General features: G+C 56.4%; 1 protein-coding gene across 1 annotated transcript in view; it reads right to left on the bottom strand.

The window, feature by feature from the left end:
• The window catches only part of UVSSA (UV-stimulated scaffold protein A), a 41,891-nt gene that overhangs the window by 7,915 nt on the left and 16,908 nt on the right, over window positions 1-17,068 (bottom strand). The window contains exons 7-8 of the mRNA XM_006893595.1: window positions 10,078-10,186; window positions 365-536 (exon numbers count right to left, since the gene is read on the bottom strand). Coding sequence (XP_006893657.1) covers window positions 365-536; window positions 10,078-10,186 — 281 coding nt within the window. The remainder of the gene's footprint in view (window positions 1-364; window positions 537-10,077; window positions 10,187-17,068) is intronic.

Genomic DNA, 17,068 nt, shown 5'->3' with positions numbered 1-17,068 from the left:
CCCCACCGTCAGACCTGAGGTCACTGGCGGCCTTGTCCAGCCCCACCATCGGTCTGGGGACAATGGCAGCTCTGCCTACTAGTCCTTGGCACTAACGACAAGGAGGAACACCTGGTCCTCACCTGACCCGACAGAGCGGAAAGGGCCTCTGTCACCAACACCCCGCCGGCCCCACTGTCCTCTGGCCCACGTGGCCCTAGCTAGAGGGACTAGGTACCCTCTGTTCCCAGCAGGCTGTCTGCGGCATCATCCGAGCTGTCTTCCAAGAGGCGTCAAGGCAGGTGCTGGGCACCCGACCGAGAAGGTGCACTGTGGGGTGCAGGTGGGTCAGCAGGCAGTGCATGGCAAGGGGCACTTGAGTCACCTGGTGGGTGGGGGCGGAGGCAACTTGTCTCGGAGGCGTCGCAGCTGGGCGGCTGCAGAGGTGGGGTCCGATGCCTCCTCGTCCCTCCTCGCACTTGGGCGCGAGCCATGAGCCGCAGATGCCCCCGGCAGGCCTTTCCTCAGGGTCTGGACAGGGGCTACGGGGTCCAGTCCTGGAATAAGAGACAAGGGTCAGCTTGCATGCCCCTCCATGCTGCTTAGAGCCCTGCACCCCACCCGGAGCTCCTGGGGCAGGGAGGGGCCGGTGCTCATCCCGGCCCTGAAGGCCGGAGACCTGGCTGCTATGCTGTGGAGGGGTCTGGACTGGCTCTGGGCTGCCTGCCCACAGGCTTCCTGCCCCTTCAGCATCTCTCAGAGAAGCTACGGAGGGCCACACATTCTCCCAGTGTCTTCTGGTCTCTCTGTTCAGCCCTTTCTAGCTGTTGTGCCAGGTGGTGTCCAGGAGCTGAACTGGCCAAGGGCATGAGAGACACGAGGGTGTGGATCGGAACACCCAATACTCTCCACCAGAGGGCAGCCCCTGCCTCCTGAAACCCAGCAGAGGACACGTCCAGGGCTGTGTCCTGAGTCCTCCCTTCTGCAGTTGCCATGCAGCCAAGGGTGGTCCCAGCTCTGTGGGACCCTACGGGGGAGGCTGAAACACCCCCGAACTCAGTGCACACGAAAGGAGGGAGACATCTACAACCAGGAGAAGATAAAGTAGATGAATGGGACCTTCTAAGAATCAAATCCCTATGCACATCCAAAAACTTCTCCAACAGGGTAAAAAGGGAAGCCACAAACTGGGGAAAAGTATTTGGTAATGACATGTCAGATAAGGGACTTATATCTAGAATTTATAAAATAGATGATCACCACAAGATAAAGGTAAACAAACTAATTGAAAAATGGGCACAGGATATGAACAGACATTTCACCAAAAAAAACATTCAGATGGCCAACAAGCACATGAACAAATGTTCAAAATCCCTAGCTCTAAGAGAGATGCAAATCAAGACAACTATGAGATATCATCTCACCCCAGTCAGAATAGCAAAATTTAATAGAACAGCAAACAACCAATGCTGGTGAGGTGTGGAGAAACTGGAACACTTACTCACTGCTGGTGGGGAGTGTAAAATGGTGCAACCATTAACGGAAGGTGGTATGGCACTTTCTCAAAAAGTTGGAAGTAGAAATACCATTTGACCCAGCGATTCTACCAGTGGGAATATACCCCAAAGAGAACATAACTGACATCCAAGCAGATAGATGCACACCCATGTTCATCGCGGCTTTGTTCACAACAGCAAGGAGTTAGAAACACCCTGAGTGCCCATCAACAAACGAATGGTAGAGAAGCTGTGGTATATTCACACAATGGAATACTACTCTGCATTGAAAAACAAGGAACTCATGAAATATTATTCACAATGGGTGATCCTGGAGGATATTACGCTGAGTGAAGTATCTCAGTCACAAAAGGACAAATATTGCATAGTACCACTGTTGTAAAACAGGACTGACATCAGGGTTGGGGCGAGACTGAGAAAGATGGGTTCAAAAATGTATACTGCATTGAAACAGATGAGGGAGAAAATGGTTTAAAAGGGATATGTGATTAGGTATTTTTGTTAGGACAGGAGTCTAGAACGAAAGCTGCATAGTAGAGTGGACTTGGGGGAAGGGATTGTATAACAATGAAATAATTTTTCTTACACTTTTCCAAGAGAAGAGTGTACTGGGGTCAAGGGGTGGGCAGCGAGAAAAGTGCAACAATGAACTGAATGGAAATCCAAAGTCTCTGTAGATTTTCATGAAAATCAGTAAAAAAAAGCTAAAAAGAAAATAAAGAAAGGAGGGAGACAAACCAATACACACCACAAGCAGCTGGCAGCCCAGGTGAGCAAGGGCATTCCACACAGCCGGTTACACGGTCGTCAAAAGATACAGGAAGCCGCAGGGAACAGCAGAATGTAGAAACCAGAGGAAGGGGAGGATGTGGAAGAGTAGAGGTGAAGTGAAGACTCAGCCCAGGGCTGGGCTGCAGAGCAGAACGGGGCGAGGAGTGGACACCCAGACACTGAGCTGGGAGCGAACCAGGAAGCAGCCTTTCAAGTCGAGAGGTACAAGTACTGACATCCTCAGTACTGGGGTCCCAGCAGCGTAGGAAAAGTAAACAGGGTGTAGAAAACAGCCTAAGATGTAACGAGCTAGAATCATCCCTGGATCAGAGGACTTGGAAGGGCTCACTGAGCACCCAAGAAGAGACAGCCACCATGTCTGACGGACCCCAGCTGACAGACCATGGGTGACAGACTATGGCGGGACGGACCATGGCTGGAAGGACCACTGATGAACGGACCACAGCTGGACAGACCATGGATGGACAGACCATGGGTGACAGACTATGGTGGGACGGACCATGGCTGGACAGACCATGGCTGGAAGGACCACTGCTGAACGGGCCACAGCTGGACAGACCATGGATGGACAGACCATGGGTGACAGACTATGGTGGGACGGACCATGGCTGGAAGGACCATGGCTGGAAGGACCACTGCTGAACGAACCACAGCTGGACAGACCATGGCTGACGGACCAAGGCTGGACGGACTGCAGGCTATGAGATTTACACACAAGACAGCAAAACCTGGGGAAACCTCTCAAGAGAAAAAGCCAAGGCTCACAAAGAAATAAACCCTCCCTGGACATCAGCATTCTCAACAGCAGTGAGGCCGGAAGGTGGTTTAGGAAGGTCACTTTGAAAGCACTGAGGGAAGATAGTCACAGACTTTGATACCCAGCTAAACTGGCACTTCCCAAGCAAGGCTAACCAGTCATCCGTGGAGGAGCCAACCCTCAGAGGTGCTGCCCGAGGACCTGCTGCCCGAGGACCTACTGCCTGAGGACCTGCTGCCCGAGGACCTGCTGCCCGAGGACCTGCTGCCTGAGGACCTGCTGCCTGAGGACCTACTGCGGAAGCTCTCAGAGCAGCACTGGACCAAGAAGAGAAGGCATTCAAACCGAGTGCGTTCTCTGCAGATCTTACTGTCCACAAAAAAAAAAAAAGAAAAAAGAAAAAAAAAAAGAGTATCTGGAATCATTCAGAACAACACCCAGTTCTCAAAGCAGCAGTTCCAGGAGACAAAAAAATAAGCTAATTATGGATGATCTGTAGAACTCTACTAAAAAGCCTAGATACTGCAAACATTCTACCCAACACATTCCTTTCAAACATGCATAGAAAACGGATGAAATCCATCAGGTTTATGTTACGGAGAAACTACAATAACATCTGAAGAGGCAACCTCAGTCAGACGATGCTCTCTGAATTCCCATGGCTAGAGAGCCCTGGGTCTGACGGCTCATGCACTTTATACACAAGCGTCCTCTCTCTCTCTCATGCATATACAGACGGAACAAAATCAGCTGCCAATGAGTCAGGTCCCGCTCCTAAACCCTACAGGATAGAGAAGAACTGCACATACAGTTTACCCAACTATAGTCTTTGATTCACTATCAATAAATACCCTTGCTACCAGCGGTCAGGAGACCAGAAGACGTATTGTATTGGAACAGTATGCAGTCAGCGACCTCTCCAAATTATTGAGGAGCAATGATGTCAGCTCAAAGACTAAGGTGTGCCTGATCTAAGCCATGGTCTTTCCAATCACCTACAACGCAGCTGAAAGCTGGACAAGTAACAACAAAAGAATGGATGCCACTGAGCTGCGGTGATGGACAAGAGTACTGAATATTCATGGGCTTCCAAAAGAGCATGCTTCTGAGAAATGGAGGATGATAAGAGAATGATGAACCCGTGGCTGCACAACGGGGGTGTGTCAGAGAGAGAGAGAGAGAGAGAGAGAGAGATTCCATACAGTGGAAAAGAACTTGTTTGAATTACATTCAAATGTTTGGTGGAAGCGGAACTTGTAAATGAAGCTGGGCCTTAGGCTGAGATTTCTGCACAGTCTTAAAGGGCAGTGAGGTTTCTCCTTGCGGCTTATAGTAAAATGCAAAGGCAAAGAGATGGACTTGAAAATGAACTGTGCAAAAAGGAAGTGAGAACTCAGAGATCTGGGAAATTCCATGGTGTGCACTAAGGGCACGTGCCCTCAAACTGTCATCACAGTGACTCTGTCTTCTGTTAAAGCGTTTCCCTCAAGGAAATAAGAACCATTTGAGAGCAGAGTAACTCGGAGAACTAGTGGGCCTCTGAGAGCTCTGGTGGCTGAGCCTGCAGGAAGCCGGGCTACTAGCCCGGCCAGGGCTGTGGACAGAACACAGAACACGGGCTAACTGTGCTTTAATGGGTCAGAGCCTCACCAATTAGGTTTTGGAGTTCAGGGTGGCAATTGGTTGGGCCAAGAGGATGGGGCCATTCACCAAAGATGAGGAGACAGGGCTGCCATGGCCACTGGCAGAAGAGCGGAGTCTCCCAGGGTCAAAAGGACGGGGTCACCCCTTATGGACCAGGAGGACAAATCACCCAAATCCAGTGGGGTAAGTGGGCGTACGAGAGGCCTTGAAGGTGGGCCTCCACCCCGGGCTGTGGGGTCGTCCACCAGCCGCTGAGGGCATGGTCCACATCAGTGCCTACTGGACAATTATGCTAATCACATCTCACTTATAGAAACTTCTCAACTCTCCCACTTATCATTTCAGCAAAGAAACTGAGGCAGGTGACAACATAGTCAGCCCAGACACACTCATACCCCCCCCCCGCCCCAACCGAGGGGAGGCAAGACTGATAAGTGAACAATGTGACATTTAGAGAGATACAATCACAGCCGAAGGATCAATACAAGAATTCCTAAGAGTTACAAGAATGAAATATATTTTTCATTGATTTGTTGTTTTAGACCATTAAAAAGATGGGTAAGCGTGTTAAAGCAGGGTAAATACTCTGGGTACAGAAACACCCCACCGTCCTTACACTGTTGAAGAAAATCAATCCCACTGACATATTTCCAAAGTGAAAAATCCCCAGAGCTGACAGCACCCGGGCCTGCAAGTGAGCATTTCCAGGAGGTCCGAGGGCACCCATGGCCAAGCGAGAGGCCTCTCGCCATGGCCAGCCCCAAGGGCCCCTGTGCCCCGGGTCCTCGCCGCCACAGAGCCCTCTCAGGGCGCACCTCACTCCCAGGCGAGTTTACAAAGAGCCATACAAACCCCACTTGCCCGCTTCTGTTTGAATGACCAGGCAGCACCCACTTGCCGGCAGCGGGCGTGCAGACAGTGCCGAGGGGCGATCGATGGGAGGAAATGGGGGGGCCGTCTGCGAAGTTAGGCTGCTGCACTGCCATTATTGATTTTACCTAGTTCAGCTGGCCTTGTAATTAAAATGTAAATTCGAGAAAGAGATTATGTCCTGACAGAAATGGTGGGATTAAGGGGAAGATAAAAGCCCCTCAGTGCAAATTCAGAGCAAGGAATGAGCAAAAAAGAGCACTGCGCTTCTGCAGCCGAATGATTTACCCACCACGGGAACTGGAAACCCAGCGGGAGAGATGGCCTGGGCCTGCCGCCCAGTGGACCCCCGCCGCTGCCTGATCCCTGAATTCTCACACATCTGAGAGATGAAGCTATGGGGCATGGGGAGCCACCCACCGTCGTCCCTGACTGGGGGTCCATACCCACCCAGGGCATCATGGGGCCAGCAACCCACCGACGTCCCTTCTCACACATCTGAGAGATGAAGCTATGGGGCATGGGGAGCCACCCACCGTCGTCCCTGACTGGGGGTCCGTACCCACCCAGGGCATCATGGGGCCAGCAACCCACCGACATCCCTGACTGGGGGTCCGTACCCACCCAGGACATCACGGGGCCAGTGACCCACCATCATCCCTGACTGGGGGTCCGTACCCACTCAGCACATCACGGGGCCAGCGACCCACCGTCATCCCTGACTGAGGGTCTGTACCCAGGACATCATGGGGCCAGTGACCCGCCTCATCTCTGCTCAAAGCCTCTTCACCCCGGGGACTGACCCCAGGTTAATAGCCCACATCTGGGACCTCTACCTGGTGGATGCTGTGTGACCTCAGCACAGAGGGCCCAGCAGGCCCGCAGCCTCTGTCTACATGGGACAGTCACCCCTCTCGGGAACCCCTGGCCTTAGCTTGGGCGGCAGCTACTGCTCTGCCCTAGTCTTGTTCCCTGCACCCCAGTGCCTGAAGTGCCTGTGCTGGTCTCCTGCCTGCTGCTGTGTGCTGCCCGGGGCCTGCTGGGGCCACCTCAGATGACAGAGAGGCTGCCCTGTCCTACAGCGTCCACACCTCAGTGAACACCTGGGCCGCAGCTGGGCATTATGCCTTCCCTGGTCTTGACTCTCTGACAGACAGGGGCATGTTGGCTGCACATGAAGCTGTGCTCAAAGTCCTCTTGTCCCCGGCCACCTTCGACAGGCGTGCCTGCAGTGGGCACTGGAGGCATGGCCTCCGAAGGTGGACAGTCATACGGAGCAAGTCAGGGCTGTCCAGCCGGTAGCCTCCCTCCACCCGGGGACTCCTCCGTGTGTGGGCCTCAGCATGGCGTGACTGCCGCAGAGCTGTCAGCCTCAAACACCAGCTACCAAGGTGCACGCAGACGGCCACTCCTGCTCCATCCGAGCTCTGCTGGCCGCAGCCCCGACACTCCACACACCCCACCATGGGGCTCGGCTGGGTCCCGACGCGTCACCTCCCCCAGGCGGCTGACCAGTGCTGCCCATTTGTACTTCAGCCTCCTCGGGGGTTGACGCCGGGAGCCAGGCAACAGCACCTGTCTTATTACTGCTGCTGACCACACGGCCAGGCGGACCCTTGTCATTCCTCACACAAGGACAAGCTCCCTGCAGCGAGTTACTTCTGGCCACGCTCCACAGTGAGAGCGTGGACGCAGGTGAAAAGCAGCAGAAGTGCTTCGGTGAATCAAACATCACACTCGGCACTTCTGGGGAACCCAGTCCGGGCTGATAGCTTCACACCGTCTGTGATAAGAGCCCTGAAGCCGTCAGAGCAGGGACGTTCTCGGGGTCCTCGGGAACATTCCGATGCCAAGACACTAACAGAACTCCCAGCTGAGGGCCGATGCCCACTCCAGGGCTCCGGAAGACAGCCGGGAAGGGGTACTCTGGCCAGTGGGCAGGCCCCTTGCCTCTGCTGAGCACCTGGACGGATGAGGTGGGAGCGAGGACGCAGCACCACTGGGGATGGACAGTGTCTGGACAGACATGCCATGAGCCCCCGGCTTTAGCCCACAGGCTCTTGTCCCAGCTGCCCCCACCCTGCGCAGGGGTGGACTTGGGCCTGAGGTGCCTCTTCAGGAGCCAGCAGAGGACACAAAGGAGCCCAGCGGGAGGGGGGCAGAGGTCGGCCTGGGTGTGGGGAACAGTGGCCACTGCACCTTCTAGGGCCTGGTGCTACGTGTGTGGACACAGCAGTGGCTCCCAGGGGACACTGGCCAAGGGACCTGCCACCCTTCTAGGATAGAGGCAGAGGAAACCGGGAGCCGGGCAAAAGGTGATTTCTGGTGGAAGCGGAGTCAGGAAGGACCAACTGGAGAGCGTGGAGTCAGAGGGAGACTTCAGGAAAAGAAGGCGCCAGAATGGAGCAGGAAGGTCCAGGCAATGGGTGGAAGGGTCTGGAAGGCTGAGGTGGAGCCGGTGAGGGGGCGGGGCTGCCTCACACAGGAGGGGTGTGTGTGTGTGTGTGTGGGGGGGGTGTCCATCTGTCCGTGCACCATGCCCTCCCCATCACCACCTTGCACAGGAAGCCCTGGAGGGCAGGAAGCCGTCCTAACAGCACCCCCCGTTGGAAAGGGGGCACAGGCGGGGAGGCAGCCAGCATGGGGTTACTCAGCAGGCCCAGTGGAGGCCACCTTACTGGATGCCGGGCACACGCTGACCCCCAGGTGCTTGGCCGGTGGAAGCCCAGGTCCCCCTGCACCACGGCCGGGCCGCGTGGCCCCAGAGAACGCAGGTGCAGGAGTAAACAGGCCTGTACAAATGGAAGGTCGTTAAAAGTCTGGTCATGTTAATTTGGCATGACACCCCTAATGGGTTATATCTTCACACTTGAGTTGCCTAATCATCTAAATTCTTTTAACAAATTTACATTTCATCTTACAGACTCCGACTCAAATCGACTTGTCTAATTCGCCACAAAAGCCCCGGCCTTGTTATTTGATTCCTCTCTGTGCAACACCCAGCCCACCCCATGCGGCCGGTCAGCCATCCGAGGGGCCTGGGGCTGACCACCCGACCCCGCGCAGCCACTATCCACACGTGCAGGACACGGTGCCCACCCCATGCAGCCCCTGCTCGATCAGTCATCTGAGGAGCCTGGGGTGACCACTCGTCCCCGCACAGCCACTATGCACACGTGCAGGACACGGGGGTGGAAACGCTCCTACAAAGGAACCTGTGTGTCACCGGGACAAGTCACGTGTAAGCAGGTGTCTGGGTGGAGGTGGGAATCCTGACCTCAGAAGCAGCAGAAGGGCTATGTCTGGCAGCCCCGCCCACACCTCCCTCCAGCTGGAAGACCCCACCCGCCACTAAAACTGCGAGTCCACTGCCCTTTTAAGGACACCCAGCTAAGAGCAATGGCGGCGCAGGGGGTTACGTGCTGGGCCACTGGCCAAGGGGCAGCAGCACAGACCGATCACCTGTTCACCAGGAAAGATGCAGCAGTCCGCTCCCTCCGGGGCCCACGGCTTGCGGAACCCCGGCCCGCGGAGCCACGACCTGCAGATCCCGGGCAGCTCCAGTCCATGCTGCAAGGTCGCGTGCCTCGGTGCCCACGTGAAGGCAGGAAGCGTGCATGAGTGCGTGCCTACCTGCGTGTGAGCCTGCATGTGCGCGTCGTGCGTGTGCTTGTGCCCGCCCGGGGAGCGGCACGTGGCGGGAGGCCTGCCATCCACCCACGGTCCGGGCACAGTCCCGCAGCTGAGAGCCAGGCAGCCTGTGCTGGGGTGCACTGGAGCCCCCCACGGGGAATCTGAGGCGGGCAGCCAGGACCCACTGCCCTGCAGGTGCCCCGCAGGTGCCCAAACCTACAAAGGGCTTCCGCTGGGAATCCGAGGCGGGTGGCCAGGACCAGGTGCCTCGCAGGTGCCCACCCCTGCAAAGGGCTCCTCCTCCGGAAGGGCTCACTGGGGGGGTCACGTCCACCCACAGCCCATGCTCCTGGCCCAAGGCCTACAGTGTCGGCAGGACGTGAGCGGAGGTCGTGGGGGCACCACGCACCACAGAAGAGGCCATGTGCTACAACCAGAGACCCTGGACTCCCGGGAACCACCCCTAAACAGGGACAACCCACCCCTGCCTCTCCAGCTGGTCCTGCCCTACCCAGAACCCTCAGAGCACACAGCTCTCCTGCCTTGGGGCTCCACACCACACCAGCACCTCTCAGCTAGGCCACCCCCACATCAAGGATGTGTGTACCTTCTCATACCCCAAAGTCCAACATCAAACCAAACCACAAATTAGACCCTCGCTCCCCAGGCCTTTCACCCCTCCCTGGGCTGTGCCCCTAGGCCGCTCATCCCCTCCCCGAGGTCACCTCCCTGGGTTGTTCCCCAAGGCCTCTCCCCCTCTCCCCAAGGCCACCTGCCCTAGGCTGTTGTCTGCCCCACCCCACTCTGGGAGGGGTCTGCCTGTCCCAGCCGCACCCGCACCCCCACCCCAGGGAGCCCTGTCCCCCCTCAATCCCTGGCACTCACCGTATTCTGCCCGCAGATGGTCAGGGATGTGGGGCTCGTAACCTTCCTTCTCTGGAACCTCTACAAAGTCGTCCTCCTCGTCCTCGCTGCCGTCCCCCATGACGGCCACCTAGGGAGACAACCCGCCCATGAGCTCCACATGCATGCAGACCTGCCGGCCAGCCACTCCGGGGTCTCCGCTCTCCAGGACACTGCTCTCCAGCAGAGGACTTAAGCACCCTCTAACCGGAGGAGGTGCGTGCTGGGGTCCCCAATGCCACTCTGGTTCCTGAAAGAATCCATCCCCTCCTGCTTCCCACAGCAATGCCAGCCAAGCCAGATGAGGACCAAGGGGCCAGGACAGAGGGTGGCCAGTCTATGGGCACAGCCGTAAGAAGTCCACGACGAAACCACAAATTAGAACACCTGCAACCTCACCCCCCCCCACGTGTCTTCTAACGGGTGGGCACACTTCTTTTTAAAAGTGCCCAGTAAAACAGCGATATCACCCGTGTAAAGTAGCCCCGCGGCCTAGGCAACAGTGAACATTTTCACAGGAATTAGGTACCAGACCTGCGGGGTGCAGGTGACCAAGCCATCTGCACCCTAGCATAGCAGTCGCCCTGACTTAAAACGGTTGCGCTGTGTGAGCGTGTGACACTGCCACGGCCAGATGGACACCAAGGGGCCCGGACATGGGCTCAGAGGGTGGCCTGCCTGTCGGCACGGCCCAGGAGCTGTCCCATCAGAGGACCCGTTTTCCTGAGTCTTTCCTGACCCTGAACTGTACCCTATTACCTGACACAGTGCCCACAGCAAAGGGCTCAAGTGTGTCAGCGACGAAGAGGACAGCATGGGCTCTGTTGTCTGTGGCCTCACGGAGTCTTACTCAACTCGATGGCACCTAACAACAACTTCTCCTATGAAGCCTATAACCATGTAGTAGTTAATAATAAAGACAGCCGTCACCCGGTTCTCAGGACAGGCAGACTCGGAGAGACAAGGCCAGCCGCTGCACCAGGCCCTCCCCAGTGTGGGTGCAGGTGCACTGCCCAGGCAGACGACAAGTGACAGGCACTCGGAGCGTTTGTCCTTACGTGCTGAACGGTGAGCACCCCCCAGGGCAGAGCTGCTCGACACCTGTGAGCAGGGCCTGTCAGCCCCTAACAACGTCTAACAACGTCACGGCCGAGTACAAAGCGGCAGAGGGCAGACATGCTCGGCACTCCTACGTCCACACTGATTCCCTGCAGCACACAGGAACCCGGGCCGACCTGCACCGTCCGCACTGCCTCTGCTCAGCTCGCCCACCGCAGCAGCTCCTGCTGCAGCCTCCTCTCACTGGGGGGCTTCCTCCTTCACTGACTCCCCACCGTTCCCAGCAGGACCCCTAGCCATTTCCCTCCTCACAACAGGAGATGGAGTCTCCTCGCCTCCTGCACCTCTTCAACCCCGATTCGTCTGTTCTTTTGGCCGTCCGTGGGGTAGCCAGGACTCTTCGCCAACACCACAGTTCAAAGACAGCAATTCTCTCTCGGTCTCCTTACTCGTTGTTCAAGGTTCACATGCACACGGAGCAAATGAAAATACTCTAGACAGCATTGGTCAGCTGCATTGGCCTTAATCTTGAGCACGTTAAAGAGGTCCCTGCAGACCTGCCCAACGTAATACGTCACGTTCTTGACTGCCGTTTCCATGGGTGTCGATTATGGACGCAAGACTGTGCCCTGGGTGAACACAAAATCCCTATGACTTGTTTACTGAGATATTTGCTTTATTGCAGTGGTTTGGACTTGAACCTGCAATAGACGCAAGATATCGAGAAGGGGAGACCTGTGAGAACAGCACCGACTGAGAACAGATGACAGGCCCTTTCACAATCTGCCAGCAAAACTCTGAACAGCTCAACCCTGCCGACTGGACCTCACATGCACACAGAGATGGGACGTGTCCTAAACAGAGCGAGAGCTCTCCCAGAGCCCGAGGCCCAGGCTGGTCTGGGGTGTGGCCAGGCCCCAGCTGCCCTCCTGCCACGTGCGGTGGACTCCCGGGCGTCAGAAGCCACACCTGGCTGTACCTGCAGGCGGTGCCAGCGTCAGCACCCTGCCCCAGACGCGTAATCAGATGCAAATGTGTCGTGTTTGGGCACGGCCCCCGCGGTGCATCTGGGAGCCACCGGGGACATTAATCACGGGGCCCGTGAGTTTTGTTATCACTCTAACACTGATCAAAAGGGAAGCCTGTCTCCACCGCTGACCTGTGAAACGTCCCAATTATACTCTTTGGAAATGACAGGGGCACTTAACTCCCGAGCTGAGCAAATGACGACGATCAATCACGTTTGAATAACAATGAGCCGCGGACCTGAAAATTATTTTTGTATAGAATCTACCCAGGAATTTATGAAAGGTGCGAGGCAGCCAAGGTTCCCCGGCATTATGGCTCGCGGCTCGTGCCCTGCGTATCAAACACTAAACAGAATTTATGTGTTTTAATTTTCTAAAAGGTAGATGTGGGCCCGGTGCTACAATGCATAACATAACGCCAGATTTTAAATATGGGGGTCATTTTCATAAAGGATGGAGCTCCCCTGCACACACCCTTGAATTGCACTGGGGACTTTCCTTCCATTTCTTTTTCCTAAAAATATTTAACTGCTGAGCTAACTATTAGGAGTTATACCTCCTTTCTCCCAGTGAGACGGCTTCCTCCTGGGGTCAAGCCTGGAGCCCTGGGTGCCCCTTTGTCCCTAAAATGGTCCTGACAAGGATGTCCTCTCGCCATGCCTGGCCAAGCTGGCTAGGAACGGGCAGGCCATCAGCAAGCCTGTGACCACGCTGAGGCCACCGGCCCTCGTCTCACAGAAGCAGTTTTTCTTTGGGCTGACTACCTGGAGGTCCTCTGACAAAGGCTTTCCTCTGAAAACCCCAAGCTGACGGCAACAGTCCCTGTCCACCTTAGCGGCCACTCACATGCCTGCAGAGGAGTCCGGTCGCACTGCCACCACTGTATTCAGCTTGAAGGTTCCCCAGTCTCCCATTTGCTCACGAGTGGTGAACTCGGTTGTCAGGGAATCTGCAGTGCAGGCTGCCCCCCTGGGCCCTGGACACCACAATCTCTGTGGCTGAGGAGGGCAGGGAGGCAGGAAGAGGCCCTGACCCAAGGGCCTGCAGTCACAGCTGGGCACTCCTGAGACCTGGGGGCTGACACCCACGTGGCGGTACAGGAAGGACACCGCTGGACCAGGGCCCACGTCTCCCCGAGACCACCCTCTGAGTGTCCCTGCTGGGGAGAGGCCCACTTCCACTGCGAAAGAAGAACCACGGGAATCATTGAATGGTTCCTGATGGGAACAGGAGCCAGGCAACCTTCCCTCCAAGGTGAATGCCATGCCAGATGAAGCCAGTCCTGACAGACACGTGGGGACAGCCATGGCAGCGCTGGGCAGCATCTGGTGGCAGTCCTCTGGAGGCCACAGTTGGGGGGCTGCAGGTCTCAGGAGGCTGCTCTCGGCTGTGGGTCCGTCCTAAACCCATCCATTCTCCAGGGAGCTGTCCCTGGAGACAGTTTCCATGATGTCCAACTGAGAGAAGTCCCCAGGAACGGCCACCAGTGAGGGCTGAGCTATCCTTCCTATAAACAAATCGAGGCAGACCTCACCCCCCATCTGTGGAAAACAAGGCCCAGCCGGCACCCTGCTCCTGAAGGCCTGTGTCCTGGAGGAAGGGGGCCAGTCCACTAGTAGCAACAGGCCCCCTTGGGCCCGCCGAGTCCTGCACGGTGGCCAAGTGGCCAAGTGGGGGGCCCACAGTGACCAGGCGTCTGGACAGGAGTCTCGGGCTCCGGGCGGGTTTCCCACAAATTGATTCTTACCACAGTTAAAAGGATTTAGAAAAATGAGCCTCTGCGATCATAATTAAACAAGCAATAAAACGGCTAAAATATACAATGCAATCAGTTTACGGAGGGGACGGCGTGAGGACTAATTACTGGCGAGGGCCAGGGAAGAGGAAGCGCCACTCGCAGCCCCGTGGCTGCCCGCGCGCCCGGCCGGGGACTGCAGCTGGCCATTAAATAAATTCTGTACGATCTAATTAACTTGGCGCACAATCTCAATTACTTCTCACCCAAGAAATCACTTTTGTTCAGTTTTATGTGTGTCTGTTTCCCTTTCCTAAAAAAAAAAAATAAATAAATAAAAAAAAAATGATGTAAGGCGTCGTCAGACAAGTGGACTTAAACTTCATTTGTCTTTCAGCGGGCTTGATGGCTATGCATTTAAAAACCCATTCTATCTTATAAACTAAAAATTAAATGTACTCAGCTGTGATGGTCGTCGCTGCATCTGCTATTTATATGCTAATGCCCTCCCTGCAAGACCGTGCAAATTACCCCACCAGGCCGCTATCTCAGGCATCTACGGGCCACTGCCAGCCAGCACCTTCCCCAGGCCACTGCGGTCACAGCCACGTTGGCCACACTGACCATGGTGGGCCGGGCACACGGGACCCAGAGGCCAGCCAGCTCAGCCCACAAGACTGTCTCCTGAACCCAAAACTTCCAGAAATTATCCTAAAGCCATGATATTGTCCAAAATGACTGTCTTCTTTTGGAATTGATATTTGTTAAAAGGATTATTTACAGTAACATTGGGCAAGGCTGGAGAGGGGCAGCTTTCTCCTGATCAGCCTTGATGCTCATCTAACTTTAACCTACACAGAAATGAGATGTGGGACTCCTGGGTGATGCCCGCGCTGGCCACCGGTGTTCCTGGGACCCAGGCCTGGGCAAGTGCCGGGAGGTCAGGACATCCCCAGGCTGTGCTGGTGCTGGGAGGTGGGGAGAAGCCTAGCAACCAGCTCTCTGGGTCCAGGAAAGCAGCAGACAGCTGGCCGGGGGAGTGGGAGGGGACCCGGCACAGTCCGCTCCGGCACAGTCTGCTCTCCTGGGTGTCGCAGTGTTGGCTGTCCCTGCAGTCAGCTGTGGCCTACGTCCTGCGCGGCGGCTGTGTGGTTCGTTCCCACAGCACAGGGACCGGTTTAAGAAGTGCACTCGGGAGAAACGGCAGTGGTGCGTCTGCTTGAGCTGAACCTGACGCAGGACTGACGTGGCCTGCAACGGAGTGTGTAATCACCTCTTAGTTAGAGCAAGCTGCCATCTCCAGATCTAATAGGTCTCAGCCTGCTCCCAGCCAGGGTACCAGCTGTGGGAGAGGGAAAGGAGAGCAGGTGGGGCGGACAGATGGACAGACAAACAGAAACACAGCACAAGGGCGTGAGCTGTGGGAGAGGGAAAGGAGAGCAGGTGGGGCGGACAGATGGATGGACACGGACAGACAAACACAGAAACACAGCATGAGGGCGTCAGCTGTGGGAGAGGGAAAGAGAGGAGGTGGACAGACTGATGGATGGACAAACCACACACAGCATGAGGGCGCAAGCTGTGGAAGGGGGGAAGGGGAGCAGGTGGATCAATGGACGGACGGACACACACCCCAGGGCATGAGCTGTGGGAGGGAGGAACGGGAGCGAGTGGATGGATGGATGGACAGACACAGACACAGACACACATACACACTCTCTCACCTGCTCCTCTGAACTGGCCCTGCAGGATGGGGCCCCAAGTCTCCCTGCTCCTCCGGGCTGACCTCAAGGGATGGGCACCCAGGCCCCGGCCTCCCTGCTCCTCTGGGCTGACCCTGCATGATTAGACCCCAGGCCTCCCCGCTTCTCCAGGCCAACCTCTGGAGGCTGCTTGGCCTTCAGGTGATGGAAGGCGGTGCGCCTGCGGGAAGGTTGTTTACAGCCTGCTGCAGTACAAGGTTCCCTGATAGACGCTGGGTGATTTAGCCGCCAGTGCTCAGAGGTGCCTGACAAGGAGCCGCTCACCCCCACGCCTCTGCTTCCCTCCTTTCACCCACAGGAAGGCCACCTGCACGCGGGCCAGGCTGGGCAAGGCCTCCAGCCGCCGGGCCCACCCAGCACCTCCCCATCCAGCAGCCTTCAGCTGGGCACCAGGCCAGTGTCAGGTGGTGTGGTTGTGATGGGAGGCAGGTGAGTGGCTGCCACCAACAGGGCCATGTCTGGTCCAGACAGACTACTGCCCACTTCCGTGAGCAAGTTAGGATATGCCCATAGCAGAGAGGCAACCGGCAGCCAGGCCGCCTGGAGGTAAGGTGAGGGACCAAACCGAGAAAGTGCAGTGTCCACAGGGAGCAGCCTTCTAGACGAGCCACCTGATTAAAACACGAGTGAAGGGACGCGGCAGGCACTCCTAACACACTGACGCCTGAAGATTATTTGCTCTGACTTACGAGTGTGTGGGAAATTAATATTTTGTTAATTACACACTGCGAACTAATCGGCGACCTGAGCTCCATAATCAAACAGCAGGCAGTTAAAAGTTTGCCGAGGACCTTTATCAGCATAACGAATGGAGCGGGCGGTTCTTCCAGTGGCCCTGCAGCCGGCCGGAGCAGGGCCGCGGACTAAATCTGCCCAATGATCCTCTCTATCGATCCGCCCACGATTTATCCCCGGCCTCCTTCCAAACGGAACCGAGATGGATACACTCTATAAAACACACACTTAAACATATTTAAACCGGCCGGGATGTTTTTGTAAAGACGAAACATCTGTGTAAAAAAGAGAAACCACTTCACGTTGGGATCGATGGCAGCAGAGGGGCATTGTGGGGGTGTGGGGGCTGCGGGGGCCATGGGGACACAGGGGCCGCAGGGACACGGGGGCTATGGGTCACAGGAACTGTGGGGGTGGCGAGGGCTGCGGGGACACAGGAGTTGAAGGGCACAGGGGCCATGGGGACACGGGGGCTGTAGGTCACAGGAATTGTGGGGGTGTGGGGGCTGCGGGGGCTGTGGGGACACGGGGGCCGCGGGGACACGGGGGCAATGGGTCATAGGAACTGTGGGGGTGGCGAGGGCTGCGGGGACACAGGAGTTGAAGGACACAGGGGCCGCGGGGACACGGGGGCTGTAGGTCACAGGAACTGT

This window comes from Elephantulus edwardii, unplaced genomic scaffold (assembly GCF_000299155.1).
Source record: "Elephantulus edwardii isolate Elephantulus edwardi_28Jun2011 unplaced genomic scaffold, EleEdw1.0 scaffold00129, whole genome shotgun sequence".
In the NCBI taxonomy this organism is placed as follows: domain Eukaryota; kingdom Metazoa; phylum Chordata; class Mammalia; order Macroscelidea; family Macroscelididae; genus Elephantulus; species Elephantulus edwardii.
This window is presented reverse-complemented; position numbering and strand designations above follow the sequence as displayed.